The sequence below is a fragment of the Panulirus ornatus genome, chromosome 45 (assembly GCF_036320965.1).
Source record: "Panulirus ornatus isolate Po-2019 chromosome 45, ASM3632096v1, whole genome shotgun sequence".
NCBI lineage: Eukaryota > Metazoa > Arthropoda > Malacostraca > Decapoda > Palinuridae > Panulirus > Panulirus ornatus.
The window spans coordinates 9177348-9205161 of record NC_092268.1 but is presented as its reverse complement, the minus strand read 5'-3'; the positions used below and the strand labels follow the sequence as shown (position 1 = coordinate 9205161).

The window sequence follows — 27814 nt, the reverse complement described above, 5'->3', positions numbered from 1 at the left end:
CATGATCTCCCATTACCCCAGGCAAACTTCACAATCACATCATAACACAACGCCCTAACACCTCAGTTGCAACATAGATATGCACACAATTACGCAAATGGGGCAATTATTCATCTAGAACAGAATGTATGTATCTCCACAGAAGTCTTCAACCTCTCTTTTAACCTCTTTTAATGATAGCACACATCCTCCATCTACTTTGAATGGACAGTCTGTCTCGCTGAGCAAAGCACCAACCCTTGAAGGCATCGCATATGACACATTAACAACAAACACAAAAGAAACACCCAAACTATATACACTCAAAACACTTACTTGCACCAAATTTGGACAAAAAAAAGAATTTCCTCATCATCTTATACAAGCAATTCATCTGCTCTATTTTAGACTCCCTGCATTACCTGCCTGTTCTTCTAACCTCTCAAAAGCAAATATAACAAAGTTGTAAACCACAAAATACTACAATCAAAACAACCTTTGGTTACCAAGTAACCACAAACACTCCATGTTACCACAGCAAAGCAAAGAGCCTCGCAGTACACACTCATGTTGACTTGCTTGGAACCCTTTTATACAATAGCGCTCAACCCCAACCACCCAAACCATTGTTTAGCTACTCACCAGTCCATAGTATAAATAAAAAACTTACCCCTTCCACATGCTTTAGCAACCTTTACTCACAGAAACCCACACCCAAAGATGCTAACAAAACACATACACACTGAAATAACCCAACAAGAACATAACAGGTGATTCCCCTTCTCACTTATGAGTTCGACCACACCAGACATAGCCATCAGAAACCACACTCCCCAGACATGCATGTGTCACACTTTCCTGCTTACACTGTAAACATCATCCATCACTACAACCACCATTTCAGTGCATCACAAGTGCATCTTCATGCCAACTCTCTTCATAAAGACAGACACACATCACAACACCTTTGGTGCAATTGTTGATGTTGCTGGAACCATATAAGGGTAGTGGGGACTTCTGAGGCTGGAAATAAGTTTATATGTATGTTGTTTTATTAGTCTTATTATTATACTTGATCGCCGTTTCCTGCATTAGCGAGGTAGCACCAGAAAGTAGATGAAGAAAGACACATCCACTTATATACACACACACACACACACACACACACACACACACACACACACATATTTATTTTATTTATTTATTTATTTATTTTGCTTTGTCGCTGTCTCCCGCGTTAGCGAGGTAGCGTAAGGAAACAGACGAAAGAATGTCCCAACCCACCCCCATACACATGTATATACATACACGTCCACACACGCAAATATACATACCTATACATCTCAATGTAGACATATATATACACACACAGACATGTACATATATACACATGTACATAATTCATACTGTCTGCCATTATTCATTTCCATCGCCACCTCGCCACACTTGGAATAACAACTCCCTCCCCCCTCATGTGTGCGAGGTAGCGCTAGGAAAAGACAACAAAGGCCCCATTCGTTCACACTCACTCTCTAGCTGTCATGTAATAATGCACCGAAACCACAGCTCCCTTTCCACATCCAGGCCCCACAGAACTTTCCATGGTTTACCCCAGACGCTTCACATGCCCTGGATCAATCCATTGACAGCACGTCGACCCCGGTGTACCACATCGTTCCAATTCACTCTATTCCTTGCACGCCTTTCACCCTCCTGCATGTTTAGGCCCCGATCACTCAAAATCTTTTTCACTCCATCTTTCCACCTCCAATTTGGTCTCCCACTTCTCCTCGTTCCCTCCACCTCTGACACATATATCCTCTTGGTCAATCTTTCCTCACTCATTCTCTCCATGTGACCAAACCATTTCAAAACACCCTCTTCTGCTCTCTCAACCACACTCTTTTTATTTCCACACATCTCTCTTACCCTATTATTATTTACTCGATCAAACCACCTCACACCACATATTGCCCTCAAGCATCTCATTTCAGCACATCCATCCTCCTCCGCACAACTCTATCTATAGCCCACGCCTCGCAACCATATAACATTGTTGAAACCACTATTCCTTCAAACATACCCATTTTTGCTTTCCGAAATAATGTTCTCGACTTCCACACATTCTTCAACGCTCCCAGAACTTTCGCCCCCTCCCCCACCCTATGATTCACTTCCGCTTCCATGGTTCCATCCGCTGCCAAATCCACTCTCAGATACCTAAAGCACTTCACTTCCTCCAGTTTTTCTCCATTCTAACTTACCTCCCAGTTGACTTGTCCCTCAACCCTACTGTACCTAATAACCTTGCTCTTATTCACATCTCCTCTCAGCATTCTTCTTTCACACACTTTACCAAACTCAGTCACCAGCTTCTTCAGTTTCTCACATGAATCACCCACCAGCGCTGTGTCATCAGCGAACAACAACTGACTCACTTCCCAGGCTCTCTCATCCACAACAGACTGCATACTTGCAGAAGAGGGTGTTTTGATGTGTGATAATAAAAAGAGTGTGGTTGAGAGAGCAGAAGAGGGTGTTTTGAAATGGTTTGGTCACATGGAAAGAATGAGTGAGGAAAGATTGACCAAGAGGATATATGTGTCAGGTGGAGGGAATGAGGAGAAGTGGGAGACCAAATTGGAGGTGGAAAGATGGAGTGAAAAGATTTTGTGTGATCGGAGCCTGAACATGCAGGAGGGTGAAAGGCGTGCAAGGAATAGAGTGAATTGGAACGATGTGGTATACCGGGGTCGACGTGCTGTCAGTGGATTGAACCAGGGCATGTGAAGCGTCTAGGGTAAACCATGGAAAGTTGTGTGGGGCCTGGATGTGGAAAGGTAGCTGTGGTTTCGGTGCATTATTACATGACAGCTAGAGACTGAGTGTGAACGAATGGGGCCTTTGTTGTCTTTTCCTAGCGCTACCTCGCACACATGAGGGGGGAGGGGGGTTGTTATTCCATGTGTGGCGAGATGGCGATGGGAATGAATAAAGGCAGACTATGAATTATGTACATGTGTATATGTGTAGATGTCTGTGTGTTTATATATATGTATACATTGAGATGTATATGTATGTATATTTGCGTGTGTGGACGTGTATGTATATACATGTGTATGGGGGTGGGTTGGGCCATTCTTTCGTCTGTTTCCTTGCGCTACCTCGCTAACGCGGGAGATAGCGACAAAGCAAAATAAAATATATATTCTTCTTTCTTTCATACTATTCGCCATTTCCCGCGATAGCGAGGTAGCGTTAAGAACAGAGGACTGGGCCTTTGAGGGAATATTCTCACCTGACCCACTTCTCTGTTACTTCTTTTGGAAAAAAAAAAAAAGAAAAATGAGAGGGGAGGATTTCCAGCCCCCCGCTCCCTTCCCTTTTAGTCGCCTTCTACGACACGCAGGGAATACGTGGGAAGTATTCTTTCTCCCCTATCCCCAGGGATAAAAATATATAAATATATATATATATATATTTATATATATATATATATATATATATATATATATATACTTAGTCGCTGTCTCCTGCGTTAGCGATTTAGTGCAAGGAAACAGACGAAAGAATGGCCCAACCCACCCAAATACACATATATATACATAAATGCCCTCACATGCACATATACATACGTATACATTTCAACGTATGAATACATATAAATACACAGACATATACATATATACACATGTACATATCCAGACTTGCTGCCTTCATCCATTCTCGTCGACACCCTGCCACTCATGAAAATGGCACCCCCCTCCCCCTGCATGCCACGAGGTAGCGCGAGGAAAAGACAACAAAGGCCACATTCGTTCACACTTGGTCTCTAGCTGTCATGAGTAATGCACCGAAACCACAGCTCCCTTTCCATATCCAGGCCCTACCAAAATTTCCATGATTTACCCCAAACGCTTCACTTGCCGTGGTTCAATACATTGACAGCACGTCAACCACGGTATACTGGATCATTCCAATTTACTCTATTCCTTGCACGCCTTTCACCCTCCTGTATGTTCAGGCCCTGATCACTCAAAATCTTTTTCACTCCATACATGCACATACACATACATATATATGCATATACATAGCAACATCTACACACATACATACACATACACAGACATATACATATATACACATGTACTTGTTCATACTTGCTTGCCTTCATCCATTCCCACCCCACAGGAAACAGTATCAGTGCCTCCTGCATTAGCGAGGTAGTGCCAGAAAACAGATAAAAAAAAGGCCACATTCGTTCACACTCAGTCTTTAGCTGTTATGTGTAATGCACTGAAACCACAGCTCCCTATCCACATCCAGGCCCAGACACGTCCTGAGTCAGTCCATTGACAGCCCCTTGACCCTGGTATACCACATCGTTCCAGTTCCCTCAATCCCTTGCACGCCCCTCACCCTCCTGTATGTTCAGGCCCCACTCACTCAGAATCTTTTTCACTCTATCCTTCCACCTCCAATTTGGTCTCCCACTTCTCCTTGTTCCCCCCATCTCTGACACATATATCCTCTTTATCAACTTTTCCTCACTCATCCTCTCCATATGTCCAAACCATTTAAAGGCACCCTTTTCTGCTTTCTCAGTCGCACTCTTATTATTTCTACACATTTTTTTTACCCTTTCATTACTTACTCGATCAAACCACCTCACACCACATTTTGTTCTCAAACATCTCATTTCCAACACATCCACCCCCTCTATACAGCCTTATCTATAGCCCATGCCTTGCATCCATATGATATTGTTAGACTACTATTCCTTCAAGCATACCAATTTTTGCTTTCCGCGATAATGTTCTCTCCTTCCACACATTCTTCGTCGCTCCCAGAACCTTTGCCCCTCTCCCACCCTGTGACTCACCTTTGCTTCCATGGTTCCATTTTCTGCTAAGTCCACTTCCAGATACCTAAAACACTTCACTTCCTCCAATTTTTCTTCATTTAAACTTACATCTTAATTTACTTTTCCCTCAACCACACTGAACCTAATAAACTTTCTCTTTTCGCATTTACTCTCAAGTTTCTCCTTTCACACACTTTTCCAAACTCAGTCACCAGCTTCTGCAGTTTCTCTCTCGAATCAGCCACCAGAGCTTGGCGAACAACAACTGACTCACCTCCCAGGCCCTCTCATCCCCAACAGACTGCATACTAACCCCCTCTATCCTAACAAATTAAGCATCCACGGGGACATCACACACCCCTGCCACAGACCGACCTTCACTGGGAACCAATCACTCCCATCTCTTCCTACTCGCACACATGCCTCACATCCTTGATAAAAACTTTTCACTGCTTCTAACAACTTGCCTCCCACACCATATATTCTTAATACCTTCCACAGAGCATCTCTATCAACTCTATCATATGCCTTCTCCAGATCCATAAATGCTACATACAAATCCATTTGCTTTTCTAAGTATTTCTCACATACATTCTTCAAAGCAAACACCTGATCCACACATCCTCTACCACTTCTGAAACCACACTGCTCTTCCCCAATCTGATGGTCTGTACATGCCTTCACCCTCTCAGTCAATACCCTCCCATATAATTTACCAGGAATACTCAACAAACTTATACCTCTAGTTTGAACACTCACCTTCATATAACATATAAATTTTTCAGAAAGGCTCAGATTTATTACACACTAAATGATAAAACAGAAAGTATTGGATGCTTCAAGTATGTTACCAGTCTAATGGGGTTGTTACCAAAAGATGTCTAAACCTCTTAAAAGATACTCAATTTTTATTTGATATCAGAATTGTACAGTTACATGAATTTATGTTTGGCTCGAGGTTTCATATTTCTAGAAAGATGTTGCAAGCTTCCCCACTTGTGTTTTAAGGTTACCTTTTGCACAGTTTTAGTAGGATAGGGACACAGTCCTAAATTGTATTGCATGATTCTCATAATTCTGCTTTTGTGGATATCAGTATCCAGTGAAATTTGACTTCTTGTTGACTTAAGACTATCGACAATTGTATTACACTTATTCTTTATGTTGTCTTTGCTTCCGACACTGAAGATGTTGTCCACTTTGCCTTATGCAGTTATCTTGCTCCAAACCAGTAGCAAGAAACCTTTCAAAGCTTCACCAGGTTGGGAGCCTTCAAGGCTGATCTTTGTGAGAGAATTTTACAGATATCTTTTTAATACTTGATTGAGGTGTGAAGACTACAATTAGTGATGCTGATCTCATCCATTTTTCTAGATGTACACACTTCACCCAACATTCAAACATACAATCACAAGAATTTAACTAAAATCAGGAAAGGAGTAGCTTAATCATATTAGCATAATGTTAGATTCTACTTTTAGTTTCATGATTCCATGTCGGGTAATGCTCCATAAGATTGGCAACATCTTTTTAAACCACCTTATATATTTCATGTCAGTTGATTGACATTCTTAATGGAGGTACATATTTAGTGATATGGTTTTCCTCATTTTTCCCAAGATGAAGAAATTAAAGGCATGCATATTATGTTTTTTTTAACTCCTCAAGCATGGATATGACCTTTAGTCGCAGTGGTATTGAGTGTATGATAACCTTTGACCTAATCTTTAAGGGTTAGGTCAAAGGTCAGGTCATCATATCCAAGAATTATGCTATAATGCTCAAGGATGAAGGACTGTAACCTAATCTTTAAGGGTTAGGTCAAAGGTCAGGTCATCATATCCAAGAATTATGCTATAATGCTCAAGGATGAAGGACTGTACTATTGTGCTCAAGTCTGTACTGTCTCGTGCCCAAGGACCCAGATTCTTCTTTTGATTTGGCTCCTACTCGTATTTTGTTATTGTCAAGATATCCAGTCATTGGTCTCATTTTAACACTTTTGATTTGTCATTTGAGTTTAGCATAATTTCTGATTCATGAAGACATATTAGCTCAAGATTTCTTTTCACCTACCCATCATGTTCATGATCAAGAAATATTCAAAATGAGAAATACATATTCAGGTAAGTTTACAGAATCATCTAAATTATCCAGGAAGTGAAATATGATGACTTGTGGAAAATTTAGAATGATTGTTTTTTTATGTTCCTTTCATCATTTCCCAAAGAACTACTAAAAATGAATCTCTCTACATATATCATTTTAGTGACTCTAGATTGCCAGTTAATACTCAACATGTGGGCATAACTTTTCATTGTCCTTGTGGAATAGAATAGGAGTGAGGCAATCCATTCAAACAAAGTCACTAACCATGGCAGAAAATACTTTATGTATTACACATGACGGTGACTGCACAAACATGTAGCAAATTCTGGTCCACTAAACATTCCATGTAAATTGTTTTGTTTTGTTTTTTGTAATCTTATCAACAACTTTTTTTCCTCCAATGAGACTGAAAAGAAGGCTTTGCTAGAATCATAAATAGTAAACCCTGGAAGTAACATATTCCAATATAATGGATTTTGGATTTAATGGTACATGAATTAATAATTTGAAAAATTGTTTACCTCCTAAAACATCTTTATATTCTCTCTAAAGTTTAATGATACTCTCTCTCATCCCAACTTTCACTTGCTCTCTTTTTCAACCCCTGCACCTTCCTCTTAATCTCCTGCCACTTTTTCTTATACATCTCCCAATGGTTTGTACTCCTTCCTTTTAAGTACTGCCCAAATGCCTCTTTTTTCTCTCTTTCACTGAAAAGTTTTCTTCATCAACTACACCTCAACTATGTTACATTAGATTTAACGGACTTTTGGCATTAACGGACACCCCTTCCCCTTATTACTCCATTAAATCGAGGGTTTACTGTGTACAGAAAATGTTTACTCAAGCCTAGGTCCCTCCTTAAAGCCCAGTCCCTAGAGTTTTGGAGGAAAAGATAGTGCAATTAGGAAGGGAAGAGAGTGAGTGGTTTGTAGTGAAGATGGGTGTGTGTCAAGCATGTATGATGCTACCACAGCTATTCAGTCTTCAAGGACAGGGTAGAAGGTAGTAATGTGAATTTGTTGTATGCTGGGAATGGCGATGGAATCAGCCACTGTTTGCTGATGACACAGGTCTGATGGCAGACTCAAAGAAAAAAGAATATGTTGACACCTTGGGAGATTGTGGAACAGAAGCTGAAAGTAAATGAAAAAAGTAAGGTAATGAAATGTAGCATAGGGTTGTGTAACAAAGGTTTTTGTATAGGTCTGATCAGAAATGGCTTTGTGGAAAAGGAATCCCGTATACCTAGGAGTGAAAGTAGCATTGCTTAGAACCATGGGGTCTGAAGTTAATCACAAGATAAAAGAGTGGCTAGGAGCTAGGTTTCATTAAGGAGTATGTGTAAAGAAATATATATGTTTAAAGTTCAGTGGTCCCAGCTGTGTTGTATGGATGTGAGTTGTGGTCCACCAGTGCAAGGGAAAGGAAGCAGGTGGATATTGGTGATATGAAGTGCCTGATGATGCGTTGTGACATAAAGCAAGTTGGCTGTCTTATACATCAAGGATGTATAACATCACCATGGCTGTTTGATCTGTTCATGGATGGGATGCGGGAACGTGAATGAGAGTGGTCTTTTAGCGAAGGGTGGTTCTACAGTGCACTGGGAGTGGTAGGATGTGAGGGGCATATGGAATTGTGCTTACGGGCAACATGTCTCTGGTGGCAGAGTTTGAAGAGCATGTGAGAGAGAAAAAGGTTGAAATTAGATCCCAGTGAAAGTAAGATGAATGAGATGGCAGCTGTGGGATGAGACATGATCCTTTGAGTGTTAGTTTAAATTGGGAGTTCCTGGAGGAAGTGGAATGGTGTAGGTATTAGGGACAGGATGTAGAGGCTACAGTGAGTCGCAGGGTAGAAGGTTAGGCCCAGATCTCGAGTGCATTAAGGAGTCTATAGGAGAGATCAGTATTTGCAAGAGTGGAATAGTCCTGCTAGTGTATGGATGTAAGGCTTAGTCTTTGTCTTTAAAAAAGGAAGAAGATGGATGATATTGAAACGAATTGCTTGAGGATATGTGGTGTGACGGAGGTTGATCTTGTAAGGATTAGATCACTAGCTTCCTGAGTGATGGATGAGTCACTTCTGGTCTTAGTTTCCCTCAGTGCTGAGTGAGGAAGGTAGCCACAGCCACAGGTCATATATTGTTGTGTTGTTGTGATACAATCTCCCCCAAAGGTCACTGTTCATTCGCAGTGCAACCATTTGCAGGCAGAGCCCGGTAACACTTATATATGTTTACTTTCATACTTACTTACTACTTACTTCCTGCTCTAAGAGTCTCTTTTATATTTACATACGTACAGGTGTTAATGGACTCTACTTGCAAACATTTACATTGTGAATGAAAAGTCACTTTTGGTAAGGTTTTGTTACTGGGAGTAAAATCTTGTCAAAGAACTTCTCCTTTTGAAGGAATTCATTATTATCCTGTTCCGTCATGTAGTGCAGTCTTCTAGCTAAAGGATTGTTCAAAAATGGGTCCTGGAATTACATAATGATATTGACTGAAAAAAAAAATCACTTGAAATAATTTGTTGTTATAAAGGTATATCATTAGAGTCTAAGTAAAAACATACCAGTATCAGAAATAGAAACTTAGGATGATGATTTAATTGAAAATATTTGATTAGATAAGATAATGATCATTACTACCATTCATTATTTGGCTGGTTAATTTTGACAGTTGTTGTGTTTGTGAAATGAAAATCTTTTATTAGAGTTTAGATAATTTGTTAATAAGAAACAAATGATCCATCTCAGAATGATTTTACATATTTACTTTTGATGCAGTTTGCTTTAGATGTCTTGTACTGGAAAGGACTGGTATCATCTCCACAGCGAGCACTGAAAATATTTGTACATTAATGAACAGTTTGCTTTTGTGTGTGTGTAGTGATCTTCATGTTACAACAGCAGTTGTAACATGTTGTTACCTGTGTCTGGATTTATAGTCTAGAGTTTAGTTATAGATCTGTTGTACAATGACACTGTATCTTTGTACAAATACCTTCCTGTGTTATACCACTGTGTTTATGTTTCATAACAGGCTTCAGACCCTTAGTGATACGAAAAAGCGAATTCAAGTCGACTATCAGTGTGCCTCCATTTACCTTTTGATTCTCTTTGTAAACATAATGGGATTTTATTTTTATAACTCAGATATGAAGATGACCCCTTTATTTACTAATACTAAGCAATGTAATAAATAGATCTGACATATTTGCTTATACAATAAGACTACAATGATTATGCATAATAATTGTAAACTTTTTAATAGGGCATGTTTTTGGTTTTTATTCTGTAATCATAAATTAGATACAAATGTTAAAGAAATACAGTAATGCATACCAGATCCCTGGAACTGAACCCAACTCAAGTATAGAATCAATACATCTTAACATTGATCAGCCAACCCAGCTACACTTACACTTTCTTTTTTTCCCCACGTTTTACCTCTAGTGCGACAAGCAGCCATCAGCAACAACAAGAGCAGCACCAGGCACTTCACCACCACCACCTGCAACAGCAGCATCCATACAGACGCCATGACTTGACAAGGAACCACATCCTGTGTACTGAAGCAGGCCTGCCAACCATGCCAGTCCCCCCTCCACAAAGAAAACGGAGCTACGAGTATAGGTCTCCAGATAGCCCACTGGAAGGACTTCTTAGGTGCATGTAGCCACGGTGGTCGTTGTCTCAGCTGGGGTCATGGAAGGCCTTTTCATTAGGGATAGCCAGATAAGATAATGTGTTACAGTTTTGTACAGGGATATGAATGATTCTCCCAAGTGCTCGTAGGATGTTCATCAACTTACGCTCTCTGAGATGCAAATCATTACATGGAGCATTTGAGTGAAGAATTGTATCTTAGATGATTAAAGAAAAATTTGTGTAGGAATGAGATTTCTGTGAGGACATGGTTGGGTTTCAAGCCAACTGCAATGTTTATCGAGGACACCAGATTAAGAGCTTCACTTTGGAATACGATTGGAAAGTAAAATAGGAATATGCTCTACTGTGACTGCCATTGCTATGATCATCATGTTGTCCACAGTAAAGATTGAGCAGAAATATTTCAGGTGATATGTTGTTTGGCTGTAGGATTACAAAATAAGTGTCACATTTAATGAAACCAAAACAGAAAATTACTTTAGCCATATAAGTAAAGATATCAAAATAGTAATCATTATTATATCTCAGCAAAGAGAGTGAATAGATTATTTCTAATTTATTTAGAGAGTGAATAGATTATTTCTAATTTATTTAAGTTGAAAATTATTGCATAATAGATCAGTAGAAAATTACATTCAGGAGAATGATCATATTCAAAATCTAAACAATTATATTGGGAATATGAATCTAGCCAAATGCCTTTGATATATTGTTCTTAAGGTGTAATTGCATGAGAAGGCTTACCTTGCTGTCCAGTACAGAGCATTAAACCCTTCATATATATATATATATATATATATATATATATATATATATATATATATATATATATATATATATATATTCCAAAACTCTTGCATTTACCTCCCTAACAACCCTATCCATAAACAAATTAAACAACCATGGAGACATCACACACCCCTGCCGCAAACCTACATTCACTGAGAACCAATCACTTTCCTCTCTTCCTACACGTACACATGCCTTACATCCTCGATAAAAACTTTTCACTGCTTCTAACAACTTTCCTCCCACACCATATATTCTTAATACCTTCCACAGAGCATCTCTATCAACTCTATCATATGCCTTCTCCAGATCCATAAATGCTACATACAAATCCATTTGCTTTTCTAAGTATTTTTCACATACATTCTTCAAAGCAAACACCTGATCCACACATCCTCTACCACTTCTGAAACCACACTGCTCTTCCCCAATCTGATGCTCTGTACATGCCTTCACCCTCTCAATCAATACCCTCCCATATAATTTCCCAGGAATACTCAACAAACTTATACCTCTGTAATTTGAGCACTCACTCTTATCCCCTTATGAAGTCTGTTGGGGATGAGAGAGCTTGGGAAGTGAGTCAGTTGTTGTTCGCTGATGATACAGCGCTGGTGGCTGATTCGGGTGAGAAACTGCAGAAGCTGGTGACTGAGTTTGGAAAAGTGTGTGGAAGAAGAAAGTTAAGAGTAAATGTGAATAAGAGCAAGGTTATTAGGTACAGTAGGGTTGAGGGTCAAGTCAATTGGGAGGTGAGTTTGAATGGAGAAAAACTGGAGGAAGTGAAGTGTTTTAGATATCTGGGAGTGGATCTGGCAGCGGATGGAACCATGGAAGCGGAAGTGGATCATAGGGTGGGGAAGGGGGCGAAAATCCTGGGGGCCTTGAAGAATGTGTGGAAGTCGAGAACATTATCTCGGAAAGCAAAAATGGGTATGTTTGAAGGAATAGTGGTTCCAACAATGTTGTATGGTTGCGAGGCGTGGGCTATGGATAGAGTTGTGCGCAGGAGGATGGATGTGCTGGAAATGAGATGTTTGAGGACAATGTGTGGTGTGAGGTGGTATGATCGAGTGAGTAACGTAAGGGTAAGAGAGATGTGTGGAAATAAAAAGAGCGTGGTTGAGAGAGCAGAAGAGGGTGTTTTGAAGTGGTTTGGGCACATGGAGAGGATGAGTGAGGAAAGATTGACCAAGAGGATATATGTGTCGGAGGTGGAGGGAACAAGGAGAAGAGGGAGACCAAATTGGAGGTGGAAAGATGGAGTGAAAAAGATTTTGTGTGATCGGGGCCTGAACATGCAGAACTTCCCCCACTCCCCCACCCTATCATTCACTTCCCTTCCATGGTTCCATCTGATGCCAAATCCGCTCCCAGATATCTAAAACACTTCACTTCCTCCAGTTTTTATCCATTCAAACTTACCTCCCAATTGACTTGTCCCTCAACCCTACTGTACCTAATAACCTTGCTCTTATTCACATTTACTCTCAGCTTTCTTCTTTCACACACTTTACCAAACTCAGTCACCAGCTTCTGCAGTTTCTCACCCGAATCAGCCACCAGCGCTGTATCATCAGCGAACAGCAACTGACTCACTTCTCAAGCTCTCTCATCCACAACAGACTGCATACTTAATCCTCTTTCCAAAACTCTTGCATTCACCTCCCTAACAACCCCATCCATAAACAAATTAAACAACCATGGAGACATCACGCACCCCTTACGCACACCTACATTCACTGAGAACCAATGACTTTCCTCTCGTGCTACACTTACACATGCCTTACATCCTCAATAAAAACTTTTCACGCTTCTACCAACTTGCCTCCCACACCATATATTCTTAATACCTTCCACAGAGCATCTCTATCAGATCTCTCATATGCCTTCTCCAGATCCATAAATGCTACATACAAATCCATTTGCGTTTCTAAGTATTTCTCATACATTTTTCAAAGCAAACACCTGATCTACACATCCTCTACCACTTCTGAAACCACACTGCTCTTCCCCAATCTGATGCTCTGTACATGCCTTCACCCTTTCAATCAATACCCTCCAATATAATTTACCAGGAATACTCAACAAACTTATACCTCTGTAATTTGAGCACTCACTCTTATCCCCTTTGCCTATGTACAATGGCACTATGCAAGCATTCCGCCTTACCACCCATTCAACAATACAGTCACCCCCTTTTTTTTTTTTAATAAATTCCACTGCAATACCATTCAAACCCACTGCCTTGCCGGCTTACATCTTCCGCAAAGCTTTTACTACTTCTCAGTTTACCAAATTATTCCTCCTCACCCTCTCACTTTGCACACCACTTTGACCAAAACACCCAATATCTGCCACTCTATCATCAAACACATTCAACTAACCTTCACAATACTCACTTCATCTCCTCACATCACCACTACTTGTTATCACCTCCCCATTAGCCCCCTTCACTGAAGTTCCCATTTGCTCCCTTGTCTTATGCACTTTATTTACCTCCATCCAAAACATCCTTTTATTCTCCCTAAAATTTAATGATACTCTCTCACCCCAACTCTCATTTGCCCTCTTTTTCACCTCTTGCACCTTTCTCTTGACCTCCTGCCTCTTTCTTTTATACATCTCCCATTCATTTGCATTATTTCCCGGCAAAAATCGTCCAAAAGCCTCTCTCTTCTCTGTTGTTGATAATCTTACTTCTTCATCCCACCACTCACTACCCTTTCTAATCTGCCCACCTCCCATGCTTCTCATGCCACAAGCATCTTTTGCGCAAGCCATCACTGCTTCCCTAAATACATCCCATTCTCCCCCACTCCCCTTACCTCCTTTGTTCTCACCTTTTTCCTTTCTGTACTCAGTCTCTCCTGGTACTTCCTCACACAAGTCTCCTTCCCAAGCTCACTCTCACCACTCTCTTCATGTATATATATATATATATATATATATATATATATATATATATATATATATATATATATATATATATTTTTTTCTTTGATACTATTCACCGTTTCCTGCATTAGTGAATTAGCGCTAAGAACAGAGGACTGAACCTTTGAGGGAATATCCTCACTTAGCCCCCTTTTCTCTTCCTTCTTTTGGAAAATTAAAAACGAGAGGGGAGGATTTCCAGGCCCTCCACTCCCTCCCCTTTTACTTGCCTTCTATGGCACTCAGGGAATATGTGGGAATTATTCTTTCTCCCCTATCCCCAAGTATTAAATGTGAATAAGAGCAAGGTTATTAGGTACAGTAGGGTTGAGGGTCAAGTCAATTGGGAGGTGAGTTTGAATGGAGAAAAACTGGAGGAAGTGAAGTGTTTTAGATATCTGGGAGTGGATCTGGCAGCGGATGGAACCATGGAAGCGGAAGTGGATCATAAGGTGGGGGAGGGGGCGAAAATCCTGGGGGCCTTGAAGAATGTGTGGAAGTCGAGAACATTATCTCGGAAAGCAAAAATGGGTATGTTTGAAGGAATAGTGGTTCCAACAATGTTGTATGGTTGCGAGGCGTGGGCTATGGATAGAGTTGTGCGCAGGAGGATGGATGTGCTGGAAATGAGATGTTTGAGGACAATGTGTGGTGTGAGGTGGTTTGATCGAGTGAGTAACGTAAGGGTAAGAGAGATGTGTGGAAATAAAAAGAGCGTGGTTGAGAGAGCAGAAGAGGGTGTTTTGAAGTGGTTTGGGCACATGGAGAGGATGAGTGAGGAAAGATTGACCAAGAGGATATATGTGTCGGAGGTGGAGGGAACAAGGAGAAGAGGGAGACCAAATTGGAGGTGGAAAGATGGAGTGAAAAAGATTTTGTGTGATCGGGGCCTGAACATGCAGAACTTCCCCCACTCCCCCACCCTATCATTCACTTCCCTTCCATGGTTCCATCTGATGCCAAATCCGCTCCCAGATATCTAAAACACTTCACTTCCTCCAGTTTTTATCCATTCAAACTTACCTCCCAATTGACTTGTCCCTCAACCCTACTGTACCTAATAACCTTGCTCTTATTCACATTTACTCTCAGCTTTCTTCTTTCACACACTTTACCAAACTCAGTCACCAGCTTCTGCAGTTTCTCACCCGAATCAGCCACCAGCGCTGTATCATCAGCGAACAGCAACTGACTCACTTCTCAAGCTCTCTCATCCACAACAGACTGCATACTTAATCCTCTTTCCAAAACTCTTGCATTCACCTCCCTAACAACCCCATCCATAAACAAATTAAACAACCATGGAGACATCACGCACCCCTTACGCACACCTACATTCACTGAGAACCAATGACTTTCCTCTCGTGCTACACTTACACATGCCTTACATCCTCAATAAAAACTTTTCACGCTTCTACCAACTTGCCTCCCACACCATATATTCTTAATACCTTCCACAGAGCATCTCTATCAGATCTCTCATATGCCTTCTCCAGATCCATAAATGCTACATACAAATACATTTGCGTTTCTAAGTATTTCTCACATACATTTTTCAAAGCAAACACCTGATCCACACATCCTCTACCACTTCTGAAACCACACTGCTCTTCCCCAATCTGATGCTCTGTACATGCCTTCACCCTTTCAATCAATACCCTCCAATATAATTTACCAGGAATACTCAACAAACTTATACCTCTGTAATTTGAGCACTCACTCTTATCCCCTTTGCCTATGTACAATGGCACTATGCAAGCATTCCGCCTTACCACCCATTCAACAATACAGTCACCCCCTTTTTTTTTTTTAATAAATTCCACTGCAATACCATTCAAACCCGCTGCCTTGCCGGCTTTCATCTTCCGCAAAGCTTTTACTACTTCTCAGTTTACCAAATTATTCCTCCTCACCCTCTCACTTTGCACACCACTTTGACCAAAACACCCAATATCTGCCACTCTATCATCAAACACATTCAACTAACCTTCACAATACTCACTTCATCTCCTCACATCACCACTACTTGTTATCACCTCCCCATTAGCCCCCTTCACTGAAGTTCCCATTTGCTCCCTTGTCTTATGCACTTTATTTACCTCCATCCAAAACATCCTTTTATTCTCCCTAAAATTTAATGATACTCTCTCACCCCAACTCTCATTTGCCCTCTTTTTCACCTCTTGTACCTTTCTCTTGACCTCCTGCCTCTTTCTTTTATACATCTCCCATTCATTTGCATTATTTCCCGGCAAAAATCGTCCAAAAGCCTCTCTCTTCTCTGTTGTTGATAATCTTACTTCTTCATCCCACCACTCACTACCCTTTCTAATCTGCCCACCTCCCATGCTTCTCATGCCACAAGCATCTTTTGCGCAAGCCATCACTGCTTCCCTAAATACATCCCATTCTCCCCCACTCCCCTTACCTCCTTTGTTCTCACCTTTTTCCTTTCTGTACTCAGTCTCTCCTGGTACTTCCTCACACAAGTCTCCTTCCCAAGCTCACTCTCACCACTCTCTTCATGTATATATATATATATATATATATATATATATATATATATATATATATATATATATATATATATATATTTTTTTTTTTCTTTGATACTATTCACCGTTTCCTGCATTAGTGAATTAGCGCTAAGAACAGAGGACTGAACCTTTGAGGGAATATCCTCACTTAGCCCCCTTTTCTCTTCCTTCTTTTGGAAAATTAAAAACGAGAGGGGAGGATTTCCAGGCCCTCCACTCCCTCCCCTTTTACTTGCCTTCTATGGCACTCAGGGAATATGTGGGAATTATTCTTTCTCCCCTATCCCCAAGTATTAAATGTGAATAAGAGCAAGGTAATTAGGTACAGTAGGGTTGAGGGTCAAGTCAATTGGGAGGTAAGTTTGAATGGAGAAATACTGGAGGAAGTAAAGTGTTTTAGATATCTTGGAGTGGATCTGGCAGCGGATGGAACAATGGAAGCGGAAGTGGGTCATAGGGTGGGGGAGGGGGCGAAAATCCTGGGAGCCTTGAAGAATGTGTGGAAGTCGAGAACATTATCTCGGAAAGCAAAAATGGGTATGTTTGAAGGAATAGTGGTTCCAACAATGTTGTATGGTTGCGAGGCGTGGGCTATGGATAGAGTTGTGCGCAGGAGGATGGATGTCCTGGAAATGATATGTTTGAGGACAATGTGTGGTGTGAGGTGGTTTGATCGAGTAAGTAATGTAAGGGTAAGAGAGATGTGTGGAAATAAAAAGAGCGTGGTTGAGAGAGCAGAAGAGGGTGTTTTGAAATGGTTTGGGCACATGGAGAGAATGAGTGAGGAAAGATTGACCAAGAGGATATATGTCTCGGAGGTGGAGGGAACGAGGAGAAGTGGGAGACCAAATTGGAGGTGGAAAGATGGAGTGAAAAAGATTTTGTGTGATCGGGGCCTGAACATGCAGGAGGGTGAAAGGAGGGCAAGGAATAGAGTGTATTGGATCGATGTGGTATACCGGGGATGACGTGCTGTCAGTGGATTGAATCAAGGCATGTGAAGCGTCTGGGGTAAACCATGGAAAGCTGTGTAGGTATGTATATTTGCGTGTGTGGACGTATGTATATACATGTGTATGTGGGTGGGTTGGGCCATTTCTTTCGTCTGTTTCCTTGCGCTACCTCGCAAACGTGGGAGACAGCGACAAAGCAAAAAAAAAGAAAAATATATACATATATATATATATATATATATATATATATATATATATATATATATATATATATATATATATATATATATATTAATGTTAAAATTGGAGAGCTTTATTTTTCTTATTAAATTAGACATTCTAAAGGTGTAGATATACAAAGATTTAGAATTAAACTTCCATGGCCTCGAGCTTCCTTTATGTATTTTCTCTTGAGAAGTGAGTGGCAGTTTCAGCACGTACACTATATGATAACAATGACATTCTTCTGACCATTGTCCACAGTGGCTTCCACAAATACTGCAAGTGCCAGAAAATAAATGAAACCTTCATGATTAATCATACCTGAGGATTTTAGAACATTTGGCATTGAATGGTCAATTATAGCTTAGTAAAGTTCTTTCAAGATATGTATAGGAAGATAGATAATTATCTTTTAAAGTAATTAAAGTCAAATGCAATGGAATTTGGTACCCAGAGCAACATATTCACAAAATATATCCCTGTCATTATTGTAAAGGGAACACTGTGGCAGTAATTTAGCGGTCCATATGATTCATATTTCTTGTAAAATTGAAAGACAGAAAATGCCACTCACTTCATCTTATGTCTGTCATGCATCTTCTGTCAAGCGACCCTTTCCTCCCCCCTCCACTTGCTTCCTCAGATGTTTGGTGGTGAGTGGGACCATGATCCCTTCTCTCCCTGACGCTTGGTGAGTGGACCAGGCTGAGGTGTGACCTGTACCTCTGCAGGAGAGGTCATTTGTTCCCTTACTCTCAAAACTACAAGATATTTTGCATGAGCAATGTCAAATTTTAACTTTGCCAGTTGAAAAAAAAAAAAGAGAGATTTTGACAATTTTTGTCATGGATTTTTGAGCGCCAAGATGTTCTCTATAAAGAATTTCCATGGAGATACTCATTATATTTTCATTTTTTTTTTTTGGGGGGGGGGGAAATACTGTTGATCTGGCTGAACAGTTTATTATAAATTGTTCAATTACCTTTCTCAAAGTATATCTTCCAAGTAGAACAGTGAATGCTGAACCCTCTAGATCTCAGACATTGTCTGAGTCTCACCTGGAATACAAGAGAGGAAAAGACATCAGTGTGTGTGACTGCTGTAATTAGTGGTCCATTATATAGAAAAAAGAATTCTCAAAACCAAGTAGAATATTCCGAGTTGGGAAGGTTAATACCACTTAAACCTTGAAATATTCTAATCCTGACACCCTTCGTCAACAGATACTCTAGATTTACAAGTATATATATTCTGCCAAAGACATTTCATAATGTGGGGAAAATATGAATTATAATTCAGCATTAGTTTTAAGTGAGATCTGTTAAAATGTTACCATTCATATGATGTATTGACTGAACATTTTGATATGGATAATCACACCAGTTCTGATGGGTTTCAAGTTACACATTCAAGGTGAGTGTTAGATAACTGTGAAGACACATTTCAAGTCTTGATAATAAGGGCTTTTGTACTCAGTATATTCCAAAGGAAATAAAAGCCTACTCATTTTTATGATAAATATTTTCAAAGCAATAAGATATAAAAGATAAAGAGAAATGTTGTTAAAAAAAAAATTGACCTGCCCCAAGACGGTACAACCACATCCCAAGTCTGGACCTTAGATGACATAGCTGTTCACATCTCACTGTGTGAACCAAACCTTTGTTGACACCATTTGTTTGTTGACACCATTTGTTTGTACCTGAGAAGATTCAACCTTTGTTGACACACTGTTGTTTGTATCTATCTGTGAAGACTGATTCTTTGTTGACATTGTCTCGTATATGTTTGTATGATGACTTAAGTTTTGTTGACGTTATCATGTGTCACTAACAGACCAGAACATTGTTAAGACAGTCTTTTGGTATGTATCTATGAGACCCAACCTTTGTTGATTCTGTCTCTTGCATATTCTCCTGCAAACTTCACCTTTTGTGTGCCATTCCATTCATCCAATTTCATTAGTGTTAAATTTGCTAAATATAAAGTAACATGCTTTTAAAGGGATAAATTCATATTTCTAATTTCTGTTTTATAATATACAGAGATAGGTAATAGAAAGGTGTCCCAGTGCACACAAGTTACAGACATATTGTTATGCAGTATGCAGACATACTGTTATGGGTGAGCCACAATTTGTTTTATTGCATAATGTAGTGGTGCTTCTTTTCTTCTTTGTTTCTGCATCAACTGGGTGCTGTTTGTAATTGTGAGGTCGTCTGTGTATGAGAGGAGCTTCATACTGTGGGCTGAGGAGGTAATGGGAGTCTTGTAGGAAGAGGTTGAAGAGGATTGGAGGAGGACCTGATCCTTGGTGAACTTTGTGGAGCTAAACGAGTCTAGAGATAAACCCTTTGTGAGTGAGGCTAGCTTGATAGTTAGTTAGGAAGTTGGCCAACCACTTTGTGTCACTGTCTTGTACGATGTTTCCTAATATAGTTTGTGTGAGGATGTGTCATGGACTGTTAACTATTTTGTTGATGTCTTTTACCACAGTTACATATAGGGAGGTGTATTGTGTTTGGTTGAAGCCATATATCTTTAGCAGTGTTGTTGTTGAATGAATGGGTCTAAAGCCATGTTGTGTAGGCGAGAGTGGGATCATTGGCCTGATTCTGTTATGGATTTTTTCAGATGATGAATGTTGAAGACAAAGTGACATGGGATGGTAAAAGGATTGGGTGTTGAGTGGCTTAAAAGGGTTTTTAGGATTGATACTATGTTGTCAAGTATCTACATATAAGGAATTTCAATGTGTTGCCAGGAGTGGATCGTGCATAGATTGCAACTGAGCCAAAGTGTTTCCTTTGGAGAACTGGTGTGTCATGAGCATTGGTTGTAAGAAAGTTCCTTAACGATTTATGTGAATTGCTTGTGTCCCTGGCAGTGAAAGGTAGATGAGCAGTTGTTTGAGGATCAATTTTGTATAGACTTTTCATATGTATGGATATACTTCTCCGTCCAGCTTTAGCAAGGAACTTCAAAAACAGACATACAGCAATGTCATTTAAACATATCCAGAGCTTCATGATTTAATGAGCATAATTTCACATACACATACCTCAAACTTCCGGTGTCTCATGATTTAATGAGCATAATTTCACATACACATACTCAAACTTCCGGTGTCTCATGATTTAATGAGCATAATTTCACATACACATACTCAAACTTCCGGTGTCTCTTGATTTAATGAGCATAATTTCACATACACATACCTCAAACTTCTCCTTCACTGGGACATTTAGGACGCTCAGTATTTTACCTCCATCTTGTGAGTTAGATTTTCTCATACAGAGTTCTCCAGAAACTTTGAACATAGTTTTAAAGACTCACATGATCTCAGCTAATAACTACGGTATATCTTTATGGTTCATTTCACTTTGATGTGGTTTTTCGGGAGACTAACTAAAACTGAATTTTTAAATCTACTTTTTGTTTTACGTATGTAATATAAAGCACTTTAATAGTATAAAGTCCTCTCTAACTTTATTGGATCATTGAGCAAGATATGGAAATGCAATTAAAGTTGTTTTAAAATTTGCAACAAAAAAAGCTTAAAATTTTCCTTTACAGTTCCATTAAACTTAAAAAGAAATTATAGAATCCTGGAGATTTATGTTACCCTTCATAGTTTATCACTTTGTTAAATTGTTTTACAGTTTTTCTGTATGACCATAGTTTATATTTTATATATTTATAATCATTTCTTTTTAACCAGACTGTAATGTTTCTTTATATCCATTCTTTTGGCTCTTATAGCATTTTTTTCCCGTGAGTTTACCTATTACCCAAATTTTTTTCCCTTTGAACATCTTATTATCCTTTTTGTACTTTTCTCCTTTCGTCTTCTCCTTCATGCTTCATCTCAAAATGTTCCATTACCACATTTAGCAGGTCTTCTTATTCATTTTCATGTGTTATCCTACTTCCCTGGCTTTTACATGACCAAATTTATTATCTAATGTTTATTGTTTGATATCCTCTTGTCACCTGTTGTTGTAGTCTTCCCGTATGATTCGCTTGTGTGGCCTAATTGTAAATCTGTTTACATTGTTAACAATATGCTCCCATTTGTTACATATATATATATATATATATATATATATATATATATATATATATATATATATATATATATATATATATATATCAGTGTACACCCCTTGATCTGATGTATGGGGTTCCTACGTCTTCAGTCTGCACTCCAAGCTGGAGCAGGGAAATGGTGGACTCCTATGGAGGAAGAAGTTCCTTGATGAGACTGTACTCCTTTCCATCCAATACATATGTGTATATATGTATATGTCTGTGTGTGTATATATATGTATACGTTGAGATGTATAGGTATGTATATTTGCGTGTGTGGACGTGTATGTATATACATGTGTATGTGGGTGGGTTGGGCCATTCTTTCGTCTGTTTCCTTGCGCTACCTCGCTAACGCGGGAGACAGCGACAAAGCAAAATAGATACATAGATAATATATATCTATTATTATTTATTATACTTTGTTGGTGTCTCCCACTTCTTGTTCCCTCCACCTCTGACACACGTATCTTTGTCAATCTTTCCTCACTCATTCTCTCCATGTGACCAAACCATTTCAATACGCCCTCTTCTGCTCTCTCAACCACACTTTTTAGTACCACACATCTCTCTTACCCTTACGTTACTTACTCGATCAAACCACCTCACACCACACATTGTCCTCAAACATCTCATTTCCAGCACATCCATCCTCCTGCGCACAACTCTATCCATAGCCCACGCCTCGCAACCATACAACATTGTTGGAACCACTATTCCTTCAAACATACCCATTTTTGCTTTCCGAGATAATGTTCTCGACTTCCACACATTCTTCAAGGCTCCCAGGATTTTCGCCCCCTCCCTCACCCTATGATCACTTCCTCTCCTAAGGTTCCATCTGATGCCAAATCCACTCCCAGATATCTAAAACACTTTACTTCCTCCAGTTTTTCTGCATTCAAACTTACCTCCCAGTTGACTTGACCCTCAACCCTACTGTACCTAATAACCTTGCTCGTATTCACATTTACTCTCAGCTTTCTTCTTTCACAAACTTTACCAAACTCAGTCACCAGCTTCTGCAGTTTCTCACCCGAATCAGCCACCAGCGCTGTATCATCAGCTGGTGGCTGATTCGTATGAGAAACTGCAGAAGCTGGTGACTGAGTTTGGTAAAGTGTGTGAAAGAAGAAAGTTAAGAGTAAATGTGAATAAGAGCAAGGTTATTAGGTACAGTAGGGTTGAGGGTCAAGTCAATTGGGAGGTGAGTTTGAATGGAGAAAAACTGGAGGAAGTAAAGTGTTTTAGATATCTGGCAGTGGATTTGGCAATGGATGGAACCATGGAAGCGGAAGTGAGTCATAGGGTGGGGGAGGGGGCGAATGTTCTGGGAGCATTGAAGAATGTGTGGAAGTCGAGAACATTATCTCGGAAAGCAAAAATGGGTATGTTTGGAGGAATAGTGTTTCCAACAATGTTGTATGGTTGCGAGGCGTGGGCCATGGATAGAGTTGTGCGGAGGAGGGTGGATGTGCTTGAAATGAGATGTTTGAGGACAATATGTGGTGTGAGGTGGTTTGATCGAGTAAGTAAGAATAGGGTAAGAGAGATGTGTGGTAATAAAAAGAGTGTGGCTGAGAGAGCAGAAGAGGGTGTTTTGAAATTGTTTGGTCACATGGAGAGAATGAGTGAGGAAAGATTGACGAAGAGGATATATGTGTCGGAGGTGGAGGGAACGAGGAGAAGTGGGAGACCAAATTGGAGGTGGAAAGATGGAGTGAAAAAGATTTTGTGTGATCGGGGCCTGAACATGCAGGAGGGTGAAAGGAGGACAAGGAATAGAGTGTATTGGATCGATGTGGTATACCGGGGTCAACGTGCTGTCAGTGGATTGAACCAGGGCATGTGAAGCATCTGGAGTAAACCATGGAAAGTTGTGTGGGGCCTGGATGTGGAAAGGGAGCTGTGGTTTCGGTGCATTATTACATGACAACTGGAGACTGAGTGTGAACGAATGTGGCCTTTGTTGTGTTTTCCTAGCGCTACCTCGCGCACATGTGGGGGGAGGTGGTTGTTATTTCATGTGTAGCGGGGTGGCGTCAGGAATGGATGAAGGCAGCATATGTGAATATGTACATGTGTATATATGTATGTGTCTGTGTATGTATATATATGAATACGTTGAAATGTATAGTTATGTATTTTTACGTGTGTGGACGTGTATGTATATTCATGTGTATGTGGGTGGGTTGGGCCATTCTTTCGTCTGTTTCTTTGCGCTACCTCGCTAACGTGGGAGGCCACGTCAAAGTATGATAAGTAAATAAAATATATATACCCCCCACACACACACACACACACACACACACACACACACACACACACATACACACACACATACACAGACACACACACACACACAGACACACACACACACACACATACACACACACATACACAGACACACACACACACACACACACACACATACACAGACACACACACACACACACACACACACACACACACACACACACACACACACACACACAGGCACACACACATACACACACACAGACACAGACACACACACACACACACACACACACACAGTCACACACACACACACACACACACACACACAGACACACATACACACACACACACACATACACACACACACACACACACACACAGACACACACACACACACACACACATACACAGACACACACACACAGACACACACACACACACACACACACATACACACACACACACACAGACACACACACACACACACACACACACACACACACACACACACACACACACACACACACACAGGCACACACACAGGCACAAATGGACTTTGCCTGCATGGGGTTAGGTTATGAATGAAAAGTCACCATTGGCAAAGATGTATTGGTGGAAAAAGAAAGCAACTCTTCCGAATGAGAAACTTCTCACTTTAAAAGGAGTCCATCCTTTCCCAGCTGCTGATTGTGGAGCAGCCTTAAAGCTGCAGGATCCTTTTGAAAAGCGTTCTGGAATGATATACTTAAATCAGATTATATATATATATATATATATATATATATATATATATATATATATATATATATATATATATATGTATATATATATAATGTAAAATCTTGATGTATATACACTATATTATCCCTGTAAGTAGAGAGAAGAACAAAGCCACCGTGAATGTTATGTTATTTGTTTGTATTTTTTGTTCAAATGTTTGTTTATGACAGGTGTGACTTCGGATCTGTTCTTTCTTTTCTTCTTTTTCTTGTAGTTGTTTGGCTGAAGATCACTTGCTTTATTTAGAACACCTGTTTGTTCAGTACACTTGCTTTGTACACCACAGTAGGACAAAATGTACATTACATCTGTGTCTATAGCAATGGCACATGTGCACAGCAGTAGACCAGTGTGTTATTTTCATTGTCTTGATCAAGTCTGGGGTCGATCTAGTAATGGAAGACAAATTGGTTAGGAGAATAATGAATAATGCTTTGAGGCCAAGAATTTGATTAGGGTCATTACCTCTTATGTTTATCATCCTATCATCCCACTACATCATCACTCCTGAACACCAGATTATTTCCTCATTACTATCTCGTTCCCAGTCAGACAGATCATCCCTGTAGCTTTCCCATCTTCACAGTTCTCTGCCTTCTCCATCCTTGCTGTCACTCCGTCAATTGCTACCTTCTCCTTTCATCACCATCTGCAGCTATTCACACCATCCCTATACTCTCTCCATTTCTATCTCCCTCGTCCATAATACCCAACCATTCCCATTCTCGCCTCCCTTTCTCACCATCCCTGCCACCTTACTTAGCCCCAGTGCAATCATACAGACAGTTCCCAGAACTGCTCCTTTTCCACCATCATCCACACTTATCCCTCGTGTCTTCACTTTTTTTTTTTTTTATTCTGCTTTCTCTGTTCTTTCTGGCCCAGTCCTCACCTCTTCTTCCATTCATTCATGCATTTCCATCACTCTCTCTGCATCTCTTACTAGTCTCTCCAACCCTTCTCGTGGCTCTCCCTCCATCCCTTCCTCTCCCACTCCCTTTCCCAACCTTGCCTAATGCCCTTGACCCCTTCCATTCCATCTCTTGCTCTTCCCTCTTCATGGATGGTAAGTTACGGTGCCTGATCATTTGAAACTCGATCCCTCACCAGTTCCTTGTGTATTGTGAAAATCAAGGTGAGTACTTTAACTGTGTTTTGACTGCCTTTGAAGAATTTAAACATAGGGCATGTAGGAGTCCATGTTTCTCTGAAAAGATACATTTCTGATCATCTCTTAATGTGTCAGTGACCGTAACATGCCTCCCTGAAGTTCAGTATTGTACTGTGTGCCACGGAAGCCACTCATTCCCTTCACTGAGTCCCTCCTTGTCCTCATAAGTTATTCATGTTGGGGGAAAATATTACAGTTTCCCTCATAACCAAACCCAGCCTGGCTCTACAGCCTAGTTTTGTGTCTGGTTAACAGAGCCAGTCCCTAAACTAGTGCCTTAGTAGTTCAGGGTTTCATCCATCATCAGGAGACGACTCATTTGTGACACTAACCATCTTTTCACGTTTTGAAAATGAAGACATTAAAGGGACTTTTACAGAATGGAGTCAGTCATGTTAACCTTACATATGGGGAAAAGTTATTTGTATGAAAACTAAAGACCATTTTGAGAACCAAATTAGTGATGTTTTGTGACTTACATGTATTGTAATTTTGGTGAAATATTCAACCAATATTTGCAAGTTATATGTATGTTATAAATATTTGGTTATCAAAATGACAAAAAAGAATTATCAAAATACTTCATGTCAGTTGGAATAATTTCTCTCTTTTTTCCATTTCAGGCCAATTTCAACTGAAATAGCGGAAATTGAGACAGTGCTGTAGAGAGCAACTGGATAAAGGAGAGAGACCCGTGGACTTTGTGCAATAATGGTCCGTATGCACAAATGTCTTTGCACATTTATATTGTTTGTGTACACCAATTGTCTTCTTGCAGTCTTGACCTTTGTACTGCTTACACTTGGTCTCTGCAGACAAATGACCTTTGTGCATTTCTTGTCTTTGCGCATGTATGGTCATCGCGCCCATGTGCTTCTTACACACCTCCTTGCATACAATTGTTGTTTACACTTTCATTGTTTGTGCAAACAAAGGTGAATTCTTTGCAACAATGATAGTCTCTGCGCACAAATGGTCTTCAAGGGACATGTTCGTTTCTTTGTCAAACCATGATCTTTGTACACATGTGATCCTCTGCGCAAATGAAATGTGCAGAAAGAGGTGGAAGGTCACTTTCCCTCACTTGAAAACTTCTCGCCTTTGGACTGGATATTATACGAAGAAATGTTGGGTTTTAATAAGGTAAGGCAAATGAAGACTTGTATTTTGGATAGAAGCTCAAAATGTAAAGATCTGTACACATGAATTATAGTGGAAAAGCTTAAATGACACTATATATATATATATATATATATATATATATATATATATATATATATATATATATATATATATATGTATGTATATATATGTATATGTATAGTTTTATGTGAGAGAGGTGCTCCATAATCCATATACCTTTTAATACATGTAAATTGAATTAGTTTCAAAACATGAGAATATGCATATAAAAAACTGAATAGATTACTATACACAGTTATTC

At 39.9% G+C, this 27814-nt stretch overlaps 1 protein-coding gene across 1 annotated transcript in view; it reads left to right on the top strand.

Moving 5' to 3' along the window:
* The window catches only part of LOC139762935 (glutamate receptor ionotropic, NMDA 2B-like), a 421764-nt gene extending 394176 nt beyond the window's left edge, over nt 1–27588 (top strand). The window contains exons 22-23 of the mRNA XM_071688232.1: nt 10418–10630; nt 26994–27588. Of these exons, the coding sequence (XP_071544333.1) occupies nt 10418–10630; nt 26994–27036 (256 nt within the window). The 3' untranslated portion in view covers nt 27037–27588. The remainder of the gene's footprint in view (nt 1–10417; nt 10631–26993) is intronic.
* Nucleotides 27589–27814: the final 226 nt, after the last annotated feature.